Here is a 21098-nt window from a genome sequence, read left to right as displayed (position 1 = left end):
AAATCCTTTGGTTTGATAAATATTTCCCCCTCATATAGCAATCATGTAAACATAATTGTTCTCCATCCTGCATAAGCATTATTTGTGTAAGTGTAATACAAATGTAGTTATATATGAAGAGTTTGTTTGCAAAAACCGATAAGTCCATATTTGCCAAATGGAGATATTTGCGATTAAAGGTCAAGGAAAATAAAGAGAATAATTAGAAAATTTTTGCTTCTTTTGACCATAACTTCAAAAATATACCTTTATATGTAGTGACCAATATATCATTTGAAAGGTATTATTTTGTACTTTATGACAGAGACCATACTTCAAAATCTTCAAAAATGGACTTATCGGTTTTTCCGAACAAACTCTTCATATATAAACTTAATTTGAATACTTCTCTTGTCTGTGACGTATACATATATCACCAGGGCAACATTAGCGGTGGCCCAATTAATTTAAAGATGAATTTGATAATTTTACTAATACAGAATATCACGGCTGTACGGGCTCAAAGCTAACTTCTTTATCTGGTGGGCCACTAAAATCTTGAAATCTGAAATTTCAGTGGCCCAAAATAAAAACATAAGTACCCAATTTGATTTAATTTTAATCTTAGTTGCCCGATCAGGCCACCAAATGATCAATTTGGTGGGCCCACACCAAGTTTTAGTGAGCGGGCCACTGATAATGTCAAGCCTTGTTTATGTTTACTTTGTTCTTAGACATGTTGAGGACATGTTGTAATAATCACGGTGTGTATTATGTGTTTTTACAACAGAATAAGGAAACTAGAAATGTTGCTATGGCGACTGGTATGCCTCCGCCATAAGGCATGATTCTCCTAATAGGCCTAGATAGTACATGTGGACAATGTATGATTACATTTTCACAAAATTGGCAAAATATTAAAATGACAAGTTTGTCACAAATGTGTTGAATATTCACCTTCCTTGACCTAGGTTTAATTGGATGAATAGGAGAGCATGTATTTGGGATTTAAGAACTTTAACTTGACTTTGACCCATTCATACCTTTATGCATTGAGTACTTTTCACGGCATGGAGAAAAAGTGCAATTTCTGTATGGAATAGTAAATTGTTACCATTTTCATCTGGCCTTTGACCCTAAAATTCATAAGATAATCACTGTCAGGCAGAACATGCATAAATATGTAGTACGTTTCAAGATAACTTGAGCCACTTCCTAGATATGGAGGAAAAACTTAGTTCAGCACTTTCACTTGATTTTTGACGTTTTGACCTTTGAGGGAAAAACAAAAGAAAAAAAAACTTTCCAGAGAATCTCTATTAGGTTATACATGCATACACCAAGTGTAAAAAAAAAAAAATAATAATCCTGCTGGCATTGCATAAACATGAGGGAAATAGTAAAATTTTGAAGTGTTGCCCTTGACCTTTGACCCCTGACCTTTGACCCCATGAACCCTAAATTCTCTAGATAATCACTGCCAGTCAGTACATGTTTATATACTATGTTCCATGAAGATACCTTGAACAATTTCCAAGGTACAGAGAAAAAAAGTGAAGTTTTATTATTTTTCTTGACCTTTTGACCTTTAACCTCATGACCCAAACTTTCACCAGAGAATCTTAATCAGGTAATACAAGTATACACGAAGTTTCAAGAAAATATCTTCAGGCATTGCATAGATATGATGGAAATAGTGAAATTTTATGTATTTGACCTTGACCTTTTGACCTTTGACCTTGAGCATATGCACCCAAAAGTTGATAGGCACAACTTCACCCCCTAATACACATACATGCCAAGTTTCATTAGGATACCTCAAAAGGTTTCGATAGTTACCCTGTCCACAAAATTCATTACGGACGGAAGGACGGACGGACAGATGGACAGACGGACAACCCGAAAACATAATGCCTCCGGCACCACTTCGTCGCGGATGCATAAAAAAGGCAATCATAATTACGATGAAAATTCTTTTAGATAATGGACAAATGACACGACAACCCTTGTGAGTTCTAAGCTTGAAAAATCTTTATTTCATAGAGTTTAAAACTTCCTACAAAGAAAAATTCATCATACACAAGTTAAAATATATCTATTCTGTAGACAAAAATAATCTTTAAAATATCCACATAATAAGATTTCGTCTGATTTGACATAGAAAGTCTGGAATTATTTAACAAATTATAACAGGAACAAAATAACAATAACAACAGACAAAACAATGTCTCTTTAAAGGTACTAGCCCACATTTGCAAACCCACGAAAATCAAATCTGCATAAAACAGGTCCAATATGACTTCAAGTACAAGTTATAACAGTAACCTACCTCACCTGTCGCTCTTTGTCTATACCATCGAACCTTGAGCCTTTGGCTCAGGTGAGCTAAAAAGAGCATGCAATCAGTGCACGAATTTGCATTCCGAGAGAAGATATACGTAAGGAGTTTTAATCACCTGACAGGGAGAAAAATAAAAGCTCCCATGCCATTTTTTCTTTTGTTTAATTTCTTTTACCGGGTTTCATCGACTGACAAGCAAGAAAAAAAAAGAAAAGAAAATTGAGGAAATATAAAGAAAGGCTTCAGCTTAATTCTATGCTGCCAGTACAAGCCCAATTTCATGTTTTTTTATTTGTTTATTTCAAACTGGGGAGGAGGATTCTGCGATTCATTTTTTTCTTTTTATTTCCTTTTGTTTATATTTTGACGGCTGGCAAAGGGGCGGGGGACCTCGAACCCCCTCCCCTATAGTTACCCTGGTAGGGTAAATAAAAAAAAATGCGTGACTTTGCTTCTTTCTTTTTTTTTGTCAACTACGCGACGGGTACATGTTGTTTTTTTTTTGAATCTTTGCTTAGAGATATGATTTTTCGCCAATCTGATTGCAGCTTATACGTTCCCTATATATGGGGTTTTAATCTTAGCACTGCTCTTCCCCATTGCAACTGCATTAACTTCAACGAGAAGGAAGAACAAAAAGCAACTGAAACAAGCAATGGTCCCACTAGATGTGTCAAATTAATTCATGATATGAAATAATGCAGTCTAATATATCTTCTGCTGTAATGTTTTGGTATGATTTTTATGAAAATCTGCCATTTCCATGGCAATGCATTACTCGACACTGATGAAAAGGGTGTCTTGCACATCCACCTATGATAACCCAGATGATGAATGTCAGATTTTAGGTCACTTGCTCAAAAAATGAGGGAGAAGCTTCATAAAAAGACTTTGCATGACTGTCTGACCAATCAACCAACTGACCGACAGACTGACCTCTCAGCCGACCACAAGCCCCATGACATCTGGGAGATTCAATATCATACCCACTATGTGTGGGTGAAGGGAATAGTTACGGAAAATTTACTAGTTGCAGGCGTTGATTTCATTCAATAGTCATAAAATTGTCTTTGCTATCTCTCTACTGTCACCAGCACATGACAGACTATGGAAGTATGAGGAATGCATTCATTGAGCAGATATCAAGCAAACGCAACCAAAACCATAAGCAAAATTTCCCTTTATCACAGAAATGTCAAAATACATCGCAACACAACATGTATTCCTCACTCCGTCTGTCCTCCATTGTCTGTACGAAAATGACAGGATTGGGTTCTGCGTCAAATAGTGGAGTTCATCAGGAAGCCATTCGTCTGTCCATCTGGACGTCTGTGTCCGCCTCCAGACGTGGTGCCATTACTGACACTGAATTGAAAAAAAGAGCATGTAATCAGTGCACGAATTTGCATTCTGAGAGAAGATAAACGTTAAGGGGCAAATGGAGAGTAAAATGCATAAACACTTAATTTCCTGACAGCACAGCTGATTTGTGCAGCATATCAACAATAAATTAAACAATAAATGTTGGAACTCCAGTATGGCATAGAAGTAATCTGGAATGTACTGCAAATACATACAGTTGTTTGGAATAATGACATGGTGTGATGAACTTTTACTATAATTATACAAAAGAAATTCATATGTTTCTATTCAAGCTAGATTTGTACACCATAAAACGATTGCCATTTTTACATTCCTGAATACTACGGCCAGCGCATGCGCACACAAACATCTTATCCGTTCATGGATTTGAAATTTGTGTGCATGTGATGTGTTCGCATGCACTGGCTGTTGTATTCAGTGTATGTAGCTCTCCCAAGGTCCTCTCGACCGAGTCACATTCAGTCATCGATTCGAACAGAAAGGGACTATTGGCAGAACCAAACGTTGCCCGAAGCCTGTTTTCAATACTTCCAACTTAATTGGTAAGTCTTCAAATTGAAGAAATTTTTGGATTTTAAGTTGATATTTACCCGCGATACTAAATCTGTCATGATCCTGAATGCTACAATGCGAAGCCCCATTACGCTATTCGTATGGGGCTGCTGGTCGCAGTTAATTGCATGATTACTAAGACATGAGAGCACTTTGGGGCGAGTAAGTCTAACAGTGTTAGTTATATGAAAGGTACTTTAACCTGAAACACAAACTAAGACAAGGAAATTCAGGGAAACTTTTGAGGTACCAAAACTTTTTATTATCTTTAATATATGACCTCAAATGACCTTTGACATCATCACATGACCTCCAACAACACCATAACATGAAGATACCCCTAGTGCTTCTATCACCCAAGTGTGGCTGCCATTGCTGTAACAGTTGCCAAGTTATGCATCATAAGAGAGTCTTTCAGGTAAACTTTAACATTTGTGACGGACAACGGACGGACGACGGACGGACGCCATTTGGATCCCTTAGTCTCGCCTTCATCTCCGGTGGGCGAGACAAAAAGGGGGGGGGGGGAGAAGTTTGCAATTGACTGTCTGACCAACCAACTGACTGACTGACAGACCGACCTCCTAGCCGACCACCAGCCCCATGACATCTGGGAGATTCAATATCATAACCACTATGTGTGGGTGAAGGGAATAGTTAGGGAAAATTCACTAGTTTTCAATAGTTATAAAGTTGTCTTTAGTATCTCTCTACTGTCACCAGCACATGACAGACTACTGAAGTGTGTTATGAGGAATTCATTCATTGAGCTGATGTCAAGCAAAAGCAAACAAAACCATACGCAAACTTTCCCTTCATCACAGAAATGTCAAAATACATCACAGCACAACATGTATTGCTCACTCTGTCTGTCCTCCATTGTCTGTAAAAATTTGACAGGATTGGGTTCTGCGTCCAATAATGGTGTCCATCTGGAAGCCATTCATCTGTCCATCTGGATGCCTGTGTCCTCCTCCAGACGTGGTGCCATTACTGACACTGAATTAAAAAAAAAGAGCATGCAATCAGTGCACGAATTTGCATTCTGAGAGAAGATATATGTAAGGAGTAAATACAGAGTAAAATGCATAAACACTTAATTTCCTGACAGCACAGCTGATTTGTGCAGCATATCAACAATAAATTAAACAATAAATGTTGGAACTCCAGTATGGCATAGAAGTAATCTGGAATGTACTGCAAATACATACAGTTGTTTGGAATAATGACATGGTGTGATGAACTTTTACTATAATTATACAAAAGAAATTCATATGTTTCTATTCAAGCTAGATTTGTACACCATAAAACGATTGCCATTTTTACATTCCTGAATACTACGGCCAGCGCATGCGCACACAAACATCTTATCCGTTCATGGATTTGAAATTTGTGTGCATGTGATGTGTTCGCATGCACTGGCTGTTGTATTCAGTGTATGTAGCTCTCCCAAGGTCCTCTCGACCGAGTCACATTCAGTCATCGATTCAAACAGAAAGGGACTATTGGCAGAACCAAACGTTGCCCGAAGCCTGTTTTCAAGACTTCAACTTAATTGGTAAGTCTTCAAATTGAAGAAATTTTTGGATTTTAAGTTGATATTTACCCGCGATACTAAATCTGTCATGATCCTGAATGCTACAATGCGAAGCCCCATTACGCTATTCGTATGGGGCTGCTGGTCGCAGTTAATTGCATGATTACTAAGACATGAGAGCACTTTGGGGCGAGTAAGTCTAACAGTGTTAGTTATATGAAAGGTACTTTAACCTGAAACACAAACTAAGACAAGGAAATTCAGGGAAACTTTTGAGGTACCAAAACTTTTTATTATCTTTAATATATGACCTCAAATGACCTTTGACATCATCACATGACCTCCGACAACACCATAACATGAAGATACCCCTAGTGCTTCTATCACCCAAGTGTGGCTGCCATTGCTGTAACAGTTGCCAAGTTATGCATCATAAGAGAGTCTTTCAGGTAAACTTTAACATTTGTGACGGACAACGGACGGACGACGGACGGACGCCATTTGGATCCCTTAGTCTCGCCTTCATCTCCGGTGGGCGAGACAAAAAGGGGGGGGGGAGAAGTTTGCAATTGACTGTCTGACCAACCAACTGACTGACTGACAGACCGACCTCCTAGCCGACCACCAGCCCCATGATGTCTGGGAGATTCAATATCATACCCACTATGTGTGGGTGAAGGGAATAGTTAGGGAAAATTCACTAGTTTTCAATAGTTATAAAGTTGTCTTTAGTATCTCTCTACTGTCACCAGCACATGACAGACTACTGAAGTGTGTTATGAGGAATTCATTCATTGAGCTGATGTCAAGCAAAAGCAAACAAAACCATACGCAAACTTTCCCTTCATCACAGAAATGTCAAAATACATCACAGCACAACATGTATTGCTCACTCTGTCTGTCCTCCATTGTCTGTAAAAATTTGACAGGATTGGGTTCTGCGTCCAATAATGGTGTCCATCTGGAAGCCATTCATCTGTCCATCTGGATGCCTGTGTCCTCCTCCAGACGTGGTGCCATTACTAACACTGAATTAAAACAAAAGAGCATGCAATCAGTGCACGAATTTGCATTCTGAGAGAAGATAAACGTTAAGGGGCAAATGGAGAGTAAAATGCATAAACACTTAATTTCCTGACAGCACAGCTGATTTGCACAGCATATCAACAATAAATTAAACAATAAATGTTGGAACTCTACAGGGTGTCTCAAATAAAACTATACACTTTTGAAATGGCTGCTGAATAAGAAATATATAATTATGGGGGGAAAGGTTTATATGTATGGATAGCTTATGGACTCAACTTTCATATGACACCAAAAGGTCTACAAATAATTCATGCTTGAATGAGCACTGCTCACTTTTGTAAAGGGTATGAAAATTAGGCTGCGCAGGAATTAGCCTTCTAAATTTTCGACAGGTGAGTCCATTGGAGCTTAAAGATAATAAAAAGTTTTGGTACCTCAAAAGTTTCCCTGAATTTCCGCAGAAATTTCGCAGTTATCATGCAATAATGGTTTCGTACAATACGTGTACTACGAAACCATTATTGCATGATTACTAAGACATGAGAGCACTTTGGGGCGAGTAAGTCTCACAGTGTTAATTATATGAAAGGTACTTTAACCTGAAACACAAACTAAGACAAGGAAATTCAGGGAAACTTTTAAGGTAATACCAAATCTTTATATTATCTTTAAAAAACCTGAAGTTGATATGATAAATTTATCAATTGCGATCTGTTTGGGTTTGCTGAGTGAATTTTATGGTTTATCAAACCAAACTTTTATGCCTGAGTAAACCGCAGTTGCATTTATTTTATTGTAGCATTGCAAATTTCCCTGGTAGACTCAGTGGTGTGTTCATGTGAGTAAGGATGAGGTGATGGTACATGTTGCAATTTCCATGTTACACACTCTTATTTTTTACATCTGTGACTTGAATGAAAACCTTCGCCCTACATTGCAGACATTTTCAGACTAGAAGAATAGTTCATTGATTTACTTAATAACCAGATGGGGATTATGTAAATTCATTATTCAAAATACATTTTGTTGAAAATTTTGCTGACTCACATGAACACACCACTGTGTCTACCAGGGAAATTTGCAATGCTATAACAACATAAATGCAACTGCGGTTTACTCAGGCATAAAAGTTTGGTTTAATAAACCATAAACTTCACTCAGCAAACTCAAACTGATCGCAATTGATCATAAGTTTTTCATATCAACTTCAGTTTTGTAAGCTCCAATGGACTCACCTGTCGCAAATAAGGCTAATTCCTGCGCAGCCTAATTTTCATACCCTTTACAAAAGTGAGCACTGCTCATTCAAGCATGAATTATTTGTAAACCTTTTGGTGTCATATGAAAGTTGAGTCCATAAGCTATCCATACATATAAGCCTTTTCCCCCAGAATCATATATTTCTTATTCGGCAGCCATTTCAAAAGTGTATAGTTTTATTTGAGACACCCTGTAGAATGGTATAGAAGTAATCTGGAATATACTGCAAATACATACAGTTGTTTGAAGTAATGACATTGCGTGGTGAACTTTTACTATAGTTATACAAAAGAAATACATATGTTTCTATTTAACCCTAACTTACCTGGGCTATTTAGCAAGCTTGAATTCCTGGGGGGGGGGGGGGGGCATTATGGCCCCCCCCCCTTCAGATTTCGGCCGTTGATCGCGCGATCGCCGCAAAATTTTGCATGAACATAAAGCCAAATGTAATCTACAAAGACTGTTAGGTTAAATTTTTAAAAAATTTGCATTTTCTATTTTAAATTAATTAATTATGCAAATATATGGAAAAAAAAACTTATTTTCTTTTGTAATTGGCTTATAAAAGCTTACGGAATGCTGATTTTTGGTGTAAATATTCCTAGTGACATTCCGAACATTTGTGCGTAAAAAAAAAAATTCAGTATTAAAATTAATTTCTTATGTTTTTTATTATTTTATAATTTTTATGTATTTCTTTGTTTTTTCAAACTTTTGTTTTTGTTGTTTTTTCAGCAGAATTTGTCATACACATCTTTAGAAGCATAATTATACTAAAACAAATTTATTTCAGCCATTAAAATTAAAGATATGAATCTTTATATGAATTAATTGAAAAAACACAATTTGTATTGACTTTGTACACAAAATCACATTTTTCAGCAATTTTGGGGTTGACGAAAAATTTTTGAAGGGGCGCGGCTTCGGAACGGTATGCCCGGGCGCGACAAATTTGGTCTCAAAAGTTGCGCAAGACTTGAAAGTAAAAAGTCAGCGAGCGGCGAGGTCAAAAAATTTTGCGCGGCGGAATGGTCGCGGAATTCATCGAGGGGGGCCATTATTGCCCCCCCCCCCCCAGGTAAGTTAGGGTTAAGCTAGATTTGAAACAAGAGACAACAAGAGATGGGGGGGGGGTCTTATTCATTGTGCCCCTTTGGGTCCCAAGTGTGGAATGCTTCCCATTTGCAAAGATACAAACACAAAATTATGCTTTTGACAATCCCTGCAAAGCTTGGTGAAAATCTGACAATGCATTTCCAACAACATTAAAATGTATATTGGCCTGAATTTGGACCTCCTCTCCCACCTCCCCTTCCCCCCCCCCCCCCCCCCTTCGCATACCCCCGGATTTTTTGCCATTTGAAAAAAAGAAATGAAACTACACTAGCTACTAATTTCGCTCTCTCACTTCTGGTTCTACAGAAGAAGATCTCTAAAGATTCTTTAATGGGGGGTGGGGGGATGGGTCCCCTTGGGCTGGGGTGCCTATTTGAAGAAAGTGAGATCCTATCCCCCAGGGATTGGGATACCTATTTGAATAAAATAAGTTCTTTTTCCCTGGGGATGCTACCTGCTTTGGTAGTTTGGTCAAAATCTGTTATTGGGTTTTCAAGAAGAAGAAGACAATGTAAAAAGTTTACGCAAGATGGATGCCAGATGACGGTTGCGGGTGATAGTCACTTGAGCCTTTGACCCCGTTTACAGTACGAGGCTTGGCTGCGGCCAAGCCCACCTTCATTTCAGAGTAAACGCGCAAAAGGCCAAATGCGGGGCCAGAATTTGCCGCGCATTTGGCCCCGCTCTGGAGGTGGTCTCGGCCTTTTTTCAGTGAAACCGCAAACTGGGCCAAATGCGCGGCCAATTTTAGTCTGGCTTCCAAACCCTTTGCCCGTACTATTTCGCTATTCAGAAAATTAACCCCCACAACGTCGAAAACTAGTATAGTTTAAGGTGGTTTTGTCCTGCAAAGGGTTTTTTTCTTCGGCAAAGGTCTTTGCCCGAACAGCGACTTTGTCGCCACGGAATCCAGTTGGCAAAAGGTCTGAAAACCAGACTATACCAAATTGCGTTTGTTTACAAGCAGAGCGCCACTACAACAAAATATTGAAAGGTTTGAATTTAAAGCACGGCCGAGCCCGGCAGTGTAAACGGACAAAATTGCGGGGCTCCGCCCCACAATTGAGGCTGGGCTTGGCCATGGCTCAGCCCGGTGTAAAGGAAGAAAATATGTGTGTAACAATTTCTTACTTTTTTTATATTGGGAGTAATTCCTCCTTAACCCTAACTTACCTGGGCTATTTAGCGAGCTTGAATTCCTGGGGGGCATTATGGCCCCCCCTTCAGATCTCGGCCATTGATCGCGCGATCGCCGCAAAATTTTGTGTGAATATAAAGCCGGATATAATCTACAAAACTGTTAAGTTAAATTTTCAAAAAATTTGCATTTTCTATTTCAAATTGATTAATTATGCAAATATATGCAAAAAAAAAACTAATTTTCTTCTGTAATTGGCTTATAAAAGCTTATGGAATGCTGATTTTTGGTGTAAATATTCCTAGTGACATTCCAAACATTTGTGCGTAAAAAAAAAATTCAGTTTCAAAATTAATTTCTTATGTTTTTATTGTTTTATAAATTTTTTTATGTATTTACTTGTTTTTTTGAACTTTTGTTTTTGATTTTTTTTCAGCAGAATTTGTCATGAATCTTTATATGAATTAATTGAAAAAACACAATTTGTATTGACTTCGTACACAAAATCATGTGTTTGAGCAATTTTGGGGTTGACGAGAATTTTTTGAAGGGGCGTGGCTTCGGAACTGTATGCCCGGGCGCAACAAATTTGGTCTCAAAAGTTGCGCGAGACTTGAAAGTAAAAAGTCAGCGAGCGGCGCGGTCAAAAAATTTTGCGCGCCGGAATGGTCGCAGAATTTGTCGGGGGGGGGGGCATTATGGCCCCCCCAGGTAAGTTAGGGTTAAGAGAATTGAATTCATGATATCCATTTTGAAGAAAAAGGATTCAACCAATGTTTGCTGGCCAGCAAATATAAGAAATCCTTCACCATGCAATAAATAGTCTTGTGCTAAGATCAGGGGGGTGTTTCATCAACAAGTTTGTCGGAGGTTTTCACCGACAAATTTGCTATCAGCCAATCAGACGCAAGGATTTCAGTAGCTTTTAACAGTTGTCAGTGTAAATCACTGACAAAAGGTTTCATGAAACACTCCCCAGATTTACTTCGGAAAACCAAACACAAGCAGACGGTGCACACATACATGCATTTACGTAAAGTACATACACAGTCAAGCATACACAAAGACTAAAAGACACAAGTGCACAAACATTGGGTCAAACCTATATGTATGTACACAAACTGAGTAATGTACAATAACCCAAGTGTTTTTCCTCTCCTTCACTTACCTTGGGAACCTTCCATCACTATTGTCCTCGTCCTCGGTGGGTCTCTCGTCAACAAATTGGCAGCAGCCAGCAGTGCACGATGATGTCTTCGGCATGTTTGTCACCACAAGAGCGCAAACTAATGCCAGGCATATGATTCCCAAAAAGATGGATACTATCCATCCAGAATCTATCCATCCATGTTGAACTTCTGGAGAACAATAAGAGATCAGCAAATCTATCATTGAACACAAAGGCAACCATATTCTTAGGAAAATACCAATGTTTACCTCATTACATTGGTTGGGTTTCCCCTAACAAAAAAGTCCTGTGGTACTCCCTGTGGTACTTGTCGGTACCACACAATGTACCACACACTTGTAATGTTACCACAGGAACTGTGTGGTACTGTACCACAGGCTTGTAGGGTACTCTCTGTAGTACTTGTCAGTACCACACAATGTACCACATAAATAAATGTTACCACAGGAACTGTGTGGTACTGTTTTACAGGATCATGTGGTACTCCCTGTGGTACTGGTTGGTACCACACAATGTTCCACACAAATATATGTTAACACAGGAACTGTGTGGTACTGTGTCACAGGATCATGTGGTACTCTGGGATGTACCACAGGGCAGTACCACAGGACATTACCACAGGAAAGTTCCACAGGACAGCACCACAAGACAGTATACACACAAATTGTCCTGTGGTATTTTGGGATGTATACCACACAACAGTACCACAGGACAGTACCACATGAATTGTCCTGTGGTATTTTGGGACGTACCACAGGAGAGTACAACAGGAAAGTACCACAGGATAGTACCACAGGACAGTACCACACAACTTGTTCTGTGGTATTTTAGGACGTACCACAGGACAGTACCACAGGGCAGTTCCACAGGACAGTACCACAGGAAAGTACCACAGGATAGTACCACAGGACAGTACCACAGGAATTGTCCTGTGGTATTTTGGGACGTACCACAGGACAGTACCACAGGATAGTACCACAGGACAGTACCTCACGACTTGTCCTGTGGTATTTTGGGACGTACCACAGGACAGTACCACAGGGCAGTACCACAGGACAGTACCACAGGGCAGTACCACAGGAAAGTACCACAGGATAGTACCACAGGACAGTACCACACGACTCGTCCTGTGGTATTTTGGGACGTACCACAGGACAGTACCACAGGGCAGTACCACAGGAAAGTACCACAGGACAGTACCACACGACTTGTCCTGTGGTATTTTGGGACATACCACAGGACAGTACCACAGGAATTGTCCTGTGGTATTTTGGGACATACCACAGGACAGTACCACAGGACAGTACCACAGGATATTACCACAGGACAGTACCTCACGACTTGTCCTGTGGTATTTTGGGACGTACCACAGGACAGTACCACAGGGCAGTACCACAGGACAATACCACAGGGCAGTACCACAGGACAGTACCACAGGAAACTACCACAGGATAGTACCACAGGACAGTACCACACGACTTGTCCTGTGGTATTTTGGGACGTACCACAGGGCAGTACCACAGGACAGTACCACAGGATAGTACCACAGTACAGTACCACACGACTTGTCCTGTGGTATTTTGGGACGTACCACAGGACAGTACCACAGGATAGTACCACAGGACAGTACCACAGGGCAGTACCACAGGAAAGTACCACAGGACAGTACCACACGACTTGTCCTGTGGTATTTTGGGACATACCACAGGACAGTACCACAGGAATTGTCCTGTGGTATTTTGGGACATACCACAGGACAGTACCACAGGACAGTACCACAGGATATTACCACAGGACAGTACCTCACGACTTGTCCTGTGGTATTTTGGGACGTACCACAGGACAGTACCACAGGGCAGTACCACAGGACAATACCACAGGGCAGTACCACAGGACAGTACCACAGGAAACTACCACAGGATAGTACCACAGGACAGTACCACACGACTTGTCCTGTGGTATTTTGGGACGTACCACAGGGCAGTACCACAGGACAGTACCACAGGATAGTACCACAGTACAGTACCACACGACTTGTCCTGTGGTATTTTGGGACGTACCACAGGACAGTACCACAGGATAGTACCACAGGACAGTACCACACGACTTGTCCTGTGGTATTTTGGGACGTACCACAGGACAGTACCACAGGGCAGTACCACAGGGCAGTACCACAGGACAATACCACAGGAAAGTACCACAGGATAGTACCACAGGACAGTACCACATGACTTGTCCTGTGGTATTTTGGGACATACCACACGACAGTACCACAGGAATTGTCCTGTGGAATTTTGGGACGTACCACAGGACAGTACGACAGGAATTCCTGTGGTAATTTTCGATATATACCACAGGAGAGTACCACAGGAACTGTCCAAAATCCCACAGGAAAATCATAATATGGTGCTATTCCACACAGAAGTACCACACAGCAAATTAAATTTGTAAGTACCACAGAAAAATGCTACAGGATATTCTTTTTTTTTTTTCTTAACATTTTATACCAGAGGACTATCACATCAGGAGAATATCAAACAGCAGTACCACACAGGAGTACCACACAGGAAAATTGTAAGGCAGAATCAACTGAAATTTATAACAAAAATACAAACAAAAAAGCACATATTGATATTCCTCAATTAATTGATAGATGAGTTATGCTGTGAATTATAACAATTGATTTGCCATTACTTATCCTGTCCTATACTCCTACAGTATTACCTATTTAGTGAAAGTGCAGATGTAAAGCATGAGAAATTTCATAAGGACTTCTGTGGTACTCCTGTGGTACTCCTGTGGTACTCCTGGGGTACAAATTTTTACATAGCTCATGAATATTCATAAAAAGCACTCTAGATTTTAGAAAATACATAAATGACTTAAAAAGTCAAAGTATTAATGATGGAACTTACTTTGAACTTTATGAAAGATTGTCTAATTATGTTATGTTATTCCCAATATCATAGATATTGTTATGAAAGTGTAATTTCATATCTTGATAATAAAGTATAATCGAGTTAGTAACCATGCCTTAATGCTTTACGGATAGACGGCCATATATATATATATGTACTGAGAGGGTCGATGGCTACCTAGGAATAGAATATGACTATATAGATCTATTATAGGACTATATAGATCTATTATAGGACTAGATTGGCACTTGGCCATTAGACTCTCGTTTGAGGTTATATGTTAGGAGTAGGACAGGTTATTAAGTAGGGCCATGTTTGTCCTAAAATCCATCACTCACCTATCAGAAATATTCCTAGAAATGTGGCTAAAAGTCTCCCAGATTTTTTTTTCGATCTATCCTGTGCGGTACTCTCCTGTGGTACCATGGAAATGCTGTGTGGTACTGCCCTGTGGTAATGCTGTGTGGTAATGATCGACCTGTGGTACTGTCCTGTGGTACTGTCCCAAAATACCACAGGACAGTTCCTGTGGTACTGTTCTGTGGTACTAGTCCTGTGGTACTGCCCTGTGGTACGTCCCAAAATACCACAGGAATTCCTGTGGTACTGCCCTGTGGTACGTCCCAAAATACCACAGGAATTCCTGTGGTACTGTCCTGTGGTACTGTTCTGTGGTACCGGTCCTGTGGTACTTTCCTGTGGTACTGCCCTGTGGTACGTCCCAAAATACCACAGGAATTCCTGTGGTACTGTCCTGTGGTATGTCCCAAAATACCACAGGACAATTCCTGTGGTACTGTCCTGTGGTACTGTCCTGTGGTACTTTCCTGTGGTACTGTCCTGTGGTACCGTCCTGTGGTAATTACCACAGGAGTACCACAGGACTTTTTCGTAAGGGTCTGCATAGAGATTTTGGGAGGGTTGTTGAGTTTTAAAATGAGCAGAATATATTTTTGATCATCCTCGGGCAATGTGCTGCCATAGTATCACAATGACACATTTGTTTGTTTGTTTGTTTGTTTGTTTGGTTTTTTTTTTTTGAAGGTCTGGTCAGGTCAGGATAGGGCATCGGTTGTATTCAGTTATAATTTTAGTCATATTTGTGTTTGAATTCAGAGCATTTTTGTGTAATAATGTATTATTTGATAATGTTTGTATCTGTTTTACATCGATATAGCTGATTCTGGGTGCATGCACTGGTCGGGGAGGAAGGTCTCGAGCCTCGGTGATTAAGTTCGCCTTTTCCTCCCCTGGCAACCAGCAGCATGCACCTGGAACCACCACAATTTTCATATCATGTAATACGATTTTCTGTTTGTATTTTATGTCAACTTGTATTGTATATTGAATTGCCGAATAAATAATAATAATAATAATAATAACAATAATAACACAGTCAGCTGGACACAAAAGTGCATTTAACAGGAGCAACTTACCATTTGTTGCTTGTTTCTACAACCTCTAAAGATATGCTGGTTTTGCACAGACAAGATACAGACAAGGTTGAACTTTGCACTCACTGAAATTAAACTGCAGAGCTGTAGGCATTTCAGGAGAATTAAACTAAAACATATTTGACATCAATAAGCGCAGAAAAAATACATAGGGGAAATTTGGACAAGCCATTCATAACTGATGACTATAGTTTGGCTACATCCATATGCCGTTATCACTTATGGGAAGGCTATTACTGCGTGTACTATGTACACTAGTAAAATAATAGAGCAACAATATCCAGAAAATAATAAGAGACCCAGAGGTCTCGTGCCTACCTGAGTATCGCAAGTTCAACTTCCAAGCATTCTTGCAGACTCTTACCTCAGAACATTGCAAATTTTGGGGATAAGGGTGGGAGCAGCTTTGAGAGCTGAGGTCAAGGTGTCCATTTGGATGTATATTCCATCACACTGGTAAAAATTTACACCATATGTAGCAAATTTGATCATACGGTTTGACAAAAAAAAAAAGCAAAAAGCTCTATCACTCCTAATTCTACAGAATAATGTTTTTAATGTTCCTTAATTTGGGAGGTTTGCCCCCCCCCCCCCCCCCCCCCCCCCCGGGAAGCATGGCGACCATTGGGCAAATCGACATCCTATCCCCCTAGGAATGCTACCTGTCAAGCTTGGTAAAAATCCTTTATGTTGTATTCAAGAATAAGATGAAAATGTACAATTTAAGCCTACATTGGATCCCACCAGCTCCAAAGGGAAGGGGGGGGGGAGGGGCAGCCCTGGATCTGCAATGAACAAACATGAAACTACAGTCAGTAATGCCCTAACTCATACATAAAGTATTAATGTACTAACTCATAGTATTTACTTTGCTTTATCACTTCTGGTTCTAAAGAAGATTAGTAAATATTCCTTAAAATGAGGGGTTTGGGCCTCCTTGGGAGTCCAAGGAGGCATGGTGCTCAGTTCAACAAATTCAGATCCTAAACCCTGGCTACCTGTTTTCAGGAAGATGAACATGTACAATCTACTGTATACGCCATATATTTCGCCAGTCTAAATTTTCGTGAATTGGGAATTCCCGATGATTTCGCGAGTGGTTAAATTCGCGATCGTGGAGTCCTGTACTGAACAGAAAAGTGTACACCGTACATCACATTACATCATGGGATCAGACTAATATTTTCGTGTTTCTTTAATTTCGCGAATAGCACCCGACTCGCAAAATTTGCAAAAATATAAACCTCAAGAAATATTCAGAGTATACAGTAAGTCCACATTTGGACCGCCCCAACAACAAAGGGGTGGGGGCCCTGATCTGATATCGCCATGGACAACTGTGAAACAACAGTCATCAATGAACTAACTCATATAGTTAAGGCCAAAAAAAAATGGTTTGTTTGTCCTTCGCGACCGACCGAAAATCAAGGAAATTTCAGGTCGGGTTTTTTTTTTTTTTTTTTTTTGCTCTTTCAAGTTTATTTTTTTCCACAAATTTGTGAACCATTTTAAACCCAAAATTATCCATTTCAAGCTAAAGAAAGAATGAAAAAAAAAAGTCTAAAAATGTTTTTTAATCCCATCGACCCGTCGTAATCGTGTTCGGGCGGGGCCGCAGGTCACGCTTTATAACATGCATTGCATGCTAGCTACCTTTTTGGCTCTTTTTTGGCGCAGCGCGACTGCCAAGATGGCTACTTAGGCAGCAACCGTTACCAGCTGTCATGGCACCAAAACTGTTTGGAGTTATTTGCCAGAATCTCACTGGAAGGTACTTTTTTGGAGCTGTTTGCAAAATTAAACAAAGGCTGCGTTTATCATCTTTCTCCTGTTTAAAACGGCTTTCAAAAGCCGTTTCCAAAGCCCTTTAGAAACGGCTTCCAAAATAGTTGCGTGTATCCCCTATCAACTCATCACGAACATTTTGCAGCTGCATTGCACAATTTTACTTAGAGGAGAAGGGGTCCATATTGTAACCGTAGTACAAAGCCGTTTCAAAACAGCTTTGAGTTTATCTTGCTTCAAAGGGCTTCTAGAAACAAGTTTCTGGAAACCTGTTTCGGAAACCTGTTTCTGAAAGCACAAATTTGCGGCTTTCGAAAAGGCTATCCGAACCCCATAATCAAAACAGCTTTGCATTTATCAACTCATAAAAATTCCTAGAAAGCCGTCTGGAAAATCTGTTTCTGCCGAGAAAAAGAGTTGATAAACGCACCCAAAGATGAACGTTACAAGTGTTTGTCAGTGAGTGTTTCTGCCTCGCCTACCGGGCCCTGGCAAGACGTAAATTTGAATGAATCCCCTGGAGTTTTGAGTGCATTAAACTTGCACCACATCCCTTTACAAAGTTGAACTAGAACTCGAAGTACAGTCAACCTCGCATAAGTAAGTCCTACTGACATTAGCAACAATTATGTTTTAGTTCATGCATAAATCTCGCGTGGATTAGTAACGACAACGCACAATTCCCAAATCTCTAGAAAGATTTTGAAAGAGCGGGATCAGAAACCTGGGCCCGTTTCTAGACACTGTACGTTTTAAATTTGATTTGAAAAATCAAACGCATATATTCCCCAAATTGCAAGCAACTTTGCGATTTAAGTGCGTTGCTGCGAAGATATGCATGTGAATTCGTATGATTCTGTTGAGATAATTTTTCCGTGCCAACTGAATTGAAATAGGATGTGTGATTTTCCTTCCCTAAGTCGACATATTTGTTTTGCTTAAATTTCTATTGCCATACTCTGAAAATGAATTGTTCTTGCGCTCTGATTCGCAACATTACCGCTCTGTACGGCGCGGCCAGTCTGAAATAAAAAGAAGAAGAGAAGTTTTTTAATCCAAAAACGACATCTTTCGGATTACTATAACCTTCGTAAAAACAAATCTCTTTCCATCGTCGGACTAATTTAACTTTGGACTGAGATTTAAACCTTCGGCATAGCGAACTGTAACAATAATTTGCTACTATTTTTTCATTGACATTTCATGAAGCAGCATGCGTTTCGGTAGTTTGAAACGTGTAAATTACGATGTCTTTCCCCTGCTAGTGCAGACTAAGTTTGGTCACGGCGAAAGTTCCGTTACAAAATACAAAATAATGCAAGTCTTTTCAACAATAACACACTTTTGTATAGATTTTTATGCGTTTAAATGCAGTTTCTAGTTTCGTACAAAAAAATGTGATATGATGGGCTTGCAACTGCATTTTACTTTCAGAGTTGTGTTTAATTTTTAATTTTGCGTACAAAATAAAAAAAATAATGCAAGACTTTTCAACAAAACGCACCTCCGTAGATGTTAAGAGATGCTTTTAAACGCAGTTCCTAGTTTCTTACGAAAACCACAAGTCTTCTCTGCAACACTCTTGCGTTTGAATACAACGTTGCACGTGATTTTGATGGACTTCATTTGATTTCTAGAGTTGCGGTTAAACACAATTGAGTTTCAGGTTCGTACAATAATATTATTTTCTATACCGTTTCATATGATTATCAAAAGCAAGTCTTTTCAGCAACGCACTTGCGTTTATGTGCAAAGTTGCTCGTGATTTGATACACCTGCATTTGATTTTTAGTTGCATTTAATTACATGTAGTTGCATTTTAATTAATTTTCTGAAAACGGGCCCAGGTTTCTAATACCGCTTTGGAATAATTAACGTTAGAATATTCAGATAAACAGAGAAACACCTACTCATTTCATGTTCTGATAATGATTCTCTGCTAGGACCTATAGGTGTACAAAATTCGTTTTGAGAATAATGAGAAGGAGAAAAGGGGGAAAGTGAACTGCTTTGGGTATACTACATGTAATTCTCCAATGTAAATGAGTGATTGCCCTTTCTATTCTGGCGTACAAGACAATGGACACATGACGCGAACGCTACCGCCGTACACTAGCGAATTACCGAGTAGGAATGCTGGGAATCATAGCAGGAAAACAATTCTTTTTCAGAGAATGGTGATAAGATTTTGAGACGAGGGAATTAACACGTATTTCAGCTCAACTGGCACTCAAAAATCAGGTCGACTTACGCGAGTTGTCAACTTATAAATGTCGACTAAGACGAAGAAATTCTAAAGGAATAACAAAGGCAAAAATCAGGACTTTTTTATTGTGTCAGCTTAAGCGAGGTTTACTGTATTGCCAGAAGGATGAATGTACGAGATGCCCTGCCAAAGTTACAAAATTACATGGGTAAAAAGGGTATTAAAAAAACAAGGCAAGTGCCAAATTGTGTCTCGCCCATTCGCGGTACAAGAAATTAATATTTTTCTAACTCCCAGAAGTTCATTGACCCGCCTATGACCTTTGACCTTGTGGTGACCTTCAACTCCCCAAGGGACATTTACCATCCAAGTTTGGTCATAAACAGACAAAGGGAACAAAAGTTAAGAGCCATAATCGAAACGCGCAAGAAAAATTTAACAATGGGCCCTAAAAATTTGTTGACCCCTGTCTGTGACCTTTGACCTTGTAATGACCTTCACCTCCCCAAGGGACATCTACCATCCAAGTTTGGTCACAAAGGGACAAAGGGATCAAAAGTTATGAACCATAATCAAAACATGCCATAAAAACATAACATTTGGCCCTAAAAGTTTGTTGACCCCTGTATGTGACCTTTGACCTTGTGATGACCTTCACCTTCCCAAAGGACATCTACCATCCAAGTTTGGTCACAAAGGGATCAAAAGTTATGAGCAATAATCAAAACGTGCCATAAAAACTTAACATTGGGCCCTAAAAGTTCGTTGACCCCTGTCTGTGACAGTCTTGCAAGTAAACTTTAACGTATGACCTCAAATGACCTTTGACCTTATCATGTGACCTCTAACGGCACCATAACATGAAGGTACCCCCAGTGCATCCATCACCCAAGTTTGATTGCCATTGTAGCAACATGTGTCGAGTTACGTGTGATAAGACAGTCTTACAAGTAAACTTTAAAGGTAGGAAATCCCATTTGCATGCCTCAAATGAAGAGTTGTATAAATACAGTGGTATGTTGAAGAGAGTATCATTTTAGAAACTCCCATAAAGTATTGAAAGTGGAAGGTAACATTTAGTACATTTTTATTGACCGTTAGATTATGAATTGAATTTTTTTCGGGGCTCACCGTAAATTCCAGTACATTACTAGGCTACCTTTGCAGACCCATGCACTGCATGTGTGTCCATCATGTATATTTTGTGA

The 21098-nt window shown here is 39.6% G+C and overlaps 2 protein-coding genes across 5 annotated transcripts in view; both read right to left on the bottom strand.

The window, feature by feature from the left end:
• LOC140238419 (nucleolar complex protein 2 homolog) overlaps positions 1–3685 on the bottom strand; it is a 42985-nt gene extending 39300 nt beyond the window's left edge. Inside the window, exon 1 of the mRNA XM_072318326.1 lies at positions 3551–3685. The gene's annotated coding sequence lies outside the window, so the exon portion shown is untranslated. The remainder of the gene's footprint in view (positions 1–3550) is intronic.
• The window catches only part of LOC140238420 (peroxidasin homolog), a 64647-nt gene continuing 47099 nt past the window's right edge, over positions 3551–21098 (bottom strand). For all 4 annotated transcript variants that reach the window (XM_072318327.1, XM_072318328.1, XM_072318329.1 and 1 more), the window contains 4 exons: positions 11507–11696; positions 6686–6820; positions 5120–5254; positions 3551–3685 (listed from right to left, as the gene is read on the bottom strand). In XM_072318327.1, coding sequence (XP_072174428.1) covers positions 3601–3685; positions 5120–5254; positions 6686–6820; positions 11507–11696 — 545 coding nt within the window. In that variant the 3' untranslated portion in view covers positions 3551–3600. The remainder of the gene's footprint in view (positions 3686–5119; positions 5255–6685; positions 6821–11506; positions 11697–21098) is intronic.

The sequence above is a fragment of the Diadema setosum genome, chromosome 15 (genome assembly GCF_964275005.1).
Source record: "Diadema setosum chromosome 15, eeDiaSeto1, whole genome shotgun sequence".
NCBI classification, from domain to species: Eukaryota; Metazoa; Echinodermata; class Echinoidea; order Diadematoida; family Diadematidae; genus Diadema; species Diadema setosum.
The sequence above is the reverse complement of the archived record's forward strand: the minus strand, read 5'-3'. Positions and strand labels throughout refer to the sequence as shown.